Source organism: Meleagris gallopavo, chromosome 3 (assembly GCF_000146605.3).
Source record: "Meleagris gallopavo isolate NT-WF06-2002-E0010 breed Aviagen turkey brand Nicholas breeding stock chromosome 3, Turkey_5.1, whole genome shotgun sequence".
In the NCBI taxonomy this organism is placed as follows: domain Eukaryota; kingdom Metazoa; phylum Chordata; class Aves; order Galliformes; family Phasianidae; genus Meleagris; species Meleagris gallopavo.
The window spans coordinates 62,120,624-62,124,831 of record NC_015013.2 but is presented as its reverse complement, the minus strand read 5'-3'; the positions used below and the strand labels follow the sequence as shown (position 1 = coordinate 62,124,831).

At 42.7% G+C, this 4,208-nt stretch overlaps 1 protein-coding gene across 1 annotated transcript in view; it reads right to left on the bottom strand.

Moving 5' to 3' along the window:
- Positions 1-937: 937 nt before the first annotated feature.
- Positions 938-4,208, bottom strand: part of LOC100544389 (extracellular sulfatase Sulf-1) — an 83,530-nt gene continuing 80,259 nt past the window's right edge. Inside the window, exon 11 of the mRNA XM_019614360.2 lies at positions 938-1,266. Coding sequence (XP_019469905.2) covers positions 938-1,266 — 329 coding nt within the window. The remainder of the gene's footprint in view (positions 1,267-4,208) is intronic.

Here is a 4,208-nt window from a genome sequence, read left to right as displayed (position 1 = left end):
TTCTATGGCCAGTAGAATCTCAGAATCATTTGAGTTAGAGTGAACCTTTAAAGGCCAGCTAGTCTAACTTTCCTGCAATGAACAGGGATATTTAGAGTTAAATCATGTTGCTCAATGCCCCGTCCAGACCTTGAAGGTCTCCAGGGATGGGGCATCCACCACATCTCCAGGCAACCTGCTCCAGGGCCTCACTCTTATTCTAAAGATCTTCTTCCTCATATCCAGTCTGCATCTCCCCTCTTTTAGTTTGAAATCACTTCCCCTTGTCCTGTGACAACAGACTCTGCTAAGGAATACTCAATACCATTTATCTAAATTGAGTGTCATAGATTCTTCAAGTGATTCACAGTTCCTGCTGTTCAAATAAGAGACCTGCTTCATGCTTTCTTCTGTGGAAAGTGTATGAGACACTCTGAAGAGATACTGTAGGAATTATACCATGGCTGTTCAAACACAGACAATGTTTATCCGTATCATCACTCATCCATGGATCAACCAAGTAACTCAAGGTGATAGCAAGTCCCTCCAGCTTAAGCTCCTAAGCAATCCTGGTAAAAATAAGTGGGCAAGCTCCATTCCCTCCACATACAATGGAAAGAAGCAGGTGTCTTTGAAGGTTTCTAAAAGGACACCCTGTCAGCCTAACTGAAATGCCTGAAGGCCTTCAGAGGGACTCTACTCACTGATTAGAGAGAGTGTCTGCCGTTAGGTGGCTGCTTTATAAGTATTTAACATTCAGAAGCACCTGAAATGCCCTAGCCATGCACACTGGATCCCACCTTCAGCATCTCATTAATCCTTTTAAAGCAGTACCTAGGCAAGTGTTTGCATTTATTTACCCTTTTATCCCCATATTTTGTATTAATTTCTCTAGATTGTCTATTTAAAATGTCCAAAAAAAACCAAAAAAACAAGCAGGGTCTTTCTATCTTCTGAGTCACTCTGCAGCAATTTTCCCCAAAATGCTTTCATTAAAAGCATGCACATCAAGCTTCTGCACATCACCATGCTGGCATGTGTCTGTTATCAGGCATTCTCCCACAGTCAGATACAGTGTCCCAGTACACAGAGTGAGAGTCACCAGGTATGGTCTCAAATCCCTCCAGTGGTGGCCATGTTTCCGCCCTTCACCCCAAGCCACCAGCTTCTGCTTGGATGCTGAGCTGTCTGTCTGCTTGCTGAGCTGAATCAGCTCACCAAACCAGCAGCAAAAGCAGCTTCCCAATGATTCAGTGAGCTCATGGGGTGGTGAGTCAGGCACGAGACCTGGCACAAGGGAGGAGAAGGGAACGCACACCTGCAGGCAGAGGATGGGAGAATTGAGGATGGCTTTCTCCAGGGCAACAAGCATAGACAAGGAGCCTCGCTATCTGCTGTGATAAAACCTCTGTACCAAATGGGAATTATCAGACAAATGATCAGAAATACCAAGGGGAATTAGATTACAGCAAATCTCAGGTAATTTTTTTAATCACCATGCATAATGAACACAAACCCACTTTGTTCACATAGCAAGATTTGGGATTTCCGTTAGTCTTCTCCACTTTTCTGGAGCTGCGTGCATGTCAGCTTCCTCAGCAACTACAGGGATTAAATTTAAGAATCAGAAAGGAGAGATGTGAACTTCTCAAGTAAGATCTTAACCCTAACACTTGACGCTTTACAAAGGAGGCTAAATATCACGAGGCTACTGATAAAAGTCAGGGGACTTGGCAGTTCTGCAGACATTTATGGGCTTGGTAACACATTTTTCTCTTTGTAAGTGAAAACAGACAAAACAGTGCACACGCTAGAATAATGAACATCTTGGCGCATTGCAACTACAATACTGGAACAGACCACTGTTCTGTTTTTATGGATGCTTTTCAGAAAAACAATCCCTCTTTTCAGCTCCCTGTTACATTTATTCTCCAGAACTCTTGTGCCAAAGGTTTCCCCATTTTCTCTGTGGGTTTTCCAAACAGACTTCACCTCCTGGGGAGCACCACAAAAATACAGCTGCTGTGGAACAGCATCTTTCCTTGGTAGGATGCAGTAGACTCAAATCATAGAGAGATGGCAATATGGAATGCCATAATTATTCCCAGACAACATCAGGAGAGATTATTTTCTTTAAACCAAACATGAAATGATTGATTCTCAGTGTTTTGCTTTCATTTAGAATCTCTGTGAATTATTCTGTGGAAAATCTAGCACTGCTCCACTAAATAGTAGAGAATCACATCTAACAATCTTCCAGAATAAGCAATGGTATTATCACTCTGGTCTGTGATAAGTGTGGTGGAAAAAAAAGAACAGTTTCAAGTTTCACCTGTACTACCATCTCCATAGGGAAATGTAACCAGCCCGTAAACCGTTGACAGGAAAAACAACAATTACAAGGTTAGATTGAGTCAATTTTTTGCTATAAAATAATTCAAAGCAAAATGTTAAGAAAGTAGTGAAGAACTCCTGGCTAAAGAGCTCATCTATTACTGAAATGTTTCACTGGAATCAAACTGCCAGTGATGGCTAAGGCCAGGAAGGTTTAGAGCTCCAACACTGATAGAGCACTCACAGCAAGAAAGACTTCACCAAAGCTTTTAAACAGTTTCTGAAAGGGGAAATTAAAGTTCTGGGAAATAACTGATACCAAAACAGCTGTGTGCTCTGCACAAACCAAAAGGTGAATTGAATAGTACTTTTCTCAGAAAATAAAGGTCACCAAAAATTAAAAAGGAATTCAGCTTACCAGGGAAAGATCTTAGAGAGGCTCTCAAAAGGATTATACTGACATACCTAAAACATGTTAAAATGATTCTGCTACAGGATAAAAGCTGCCTGGTTTGGCAATTCAGACATTACTGTGCTGCACTCTACGGTAACACTAGTGGAGGCATTAGGATTTGTTCCATTTTAGGATGTCCTACAAGCATCCAACAGCATCTACTGTGCACTGCTTGGCAAGACCAAGAAGAAAGCGACTCTGATCATATGGAAACAGAAAAGGTAGGGAAAGCCTAGATAAGAATGTGTTGCAGCAAAAAAAGTGAAAGATGAAAAAATAAGGCGGTGGGGAAGCAAATAATAGGTTGCTGTCCAGCTGTGAAAGCAGAGAATGATGGTTTAGGACTAGTTTAAGGAAGAAACAAGCTGACTTGCTGCCACTGCAGGAGCACAACAAAAGATGGGTGTCATCTGCCACCTCCTGCTGTGTTTCATACTTGTAGCTGTGGAGGTCCACAGGCAACCGCATCGCAGAGACAGTATGACTCAATGGAATACTCACCATGTACATCCACGCCTGATACCCAACTGTGTAGCTCTGTGTTTGAGGTGCTGAGAAAATATAACATGGGAGAAGCGGCTGCGGGGTGACATGCACATCACGTAGCTCTGTGTGAGCTGCACCATTCAGTGCCTTTAATCTCACATCCTCAAAACCTCCTCAGATAGTAGTTAAAATTTAAATAGGCCTTCCGAAAACACACTCATGATCCCATTATCGGTATCGTGGATGGGATTACAATGAGGGTGGCAATGGTGGAAAATTTTTAGGAGTGATCTCGTATCACCAGCAGGAGTGGCCACTAATTGGATTCTGTCTGTGTCACCGCAGAGCTGTCACGGGACCCCCTTCTCTGTTGAAGGCTGCGGCTCTCAGGGCACTCAGAAAGGCACTTTCTCAATTGTTATCACATCAGTCTGCCTTCCCACTCAAACACAAATCCCCAAAGCCCTTTTCTAAAGTGGAGGAAATCATGGAGGCCAGTGCTCTCATCACACCCAGACCAATGTCTGGCCTTCCCGGATGAGAGCGAGCCTGCTGTTACACAGCACTCAAACTGCACGAACCAACACCTAACACCAAATGAGGCATGTAAGTTAAACAAAGCTAGATAATCAACTGCAAGCCACCAAATAGGCTGCAACAAAGTGACCTCGGCAGAACAGAATTTGGAAATCTTTCACAATAATTTTTTCCATCTCTATTTAACATCCACCGAGTGGGGCAGGCTTTTCTAATGTCTTCCACATTTGGAAATGCTGTCCCTCACATCACAACACTTTTAGTAAACTGTTTTTATCAGTTCCAATTACTATTATTTTCACACTGATCCTTGCCATCTCTGGGACACTTCAGGCTCCCTACAAGCATTTTTCCCTAACAATCTCTCATCTAGCCTACTTTCTGAAGATGTATTTACATGCCATTTGGAAACTTACCT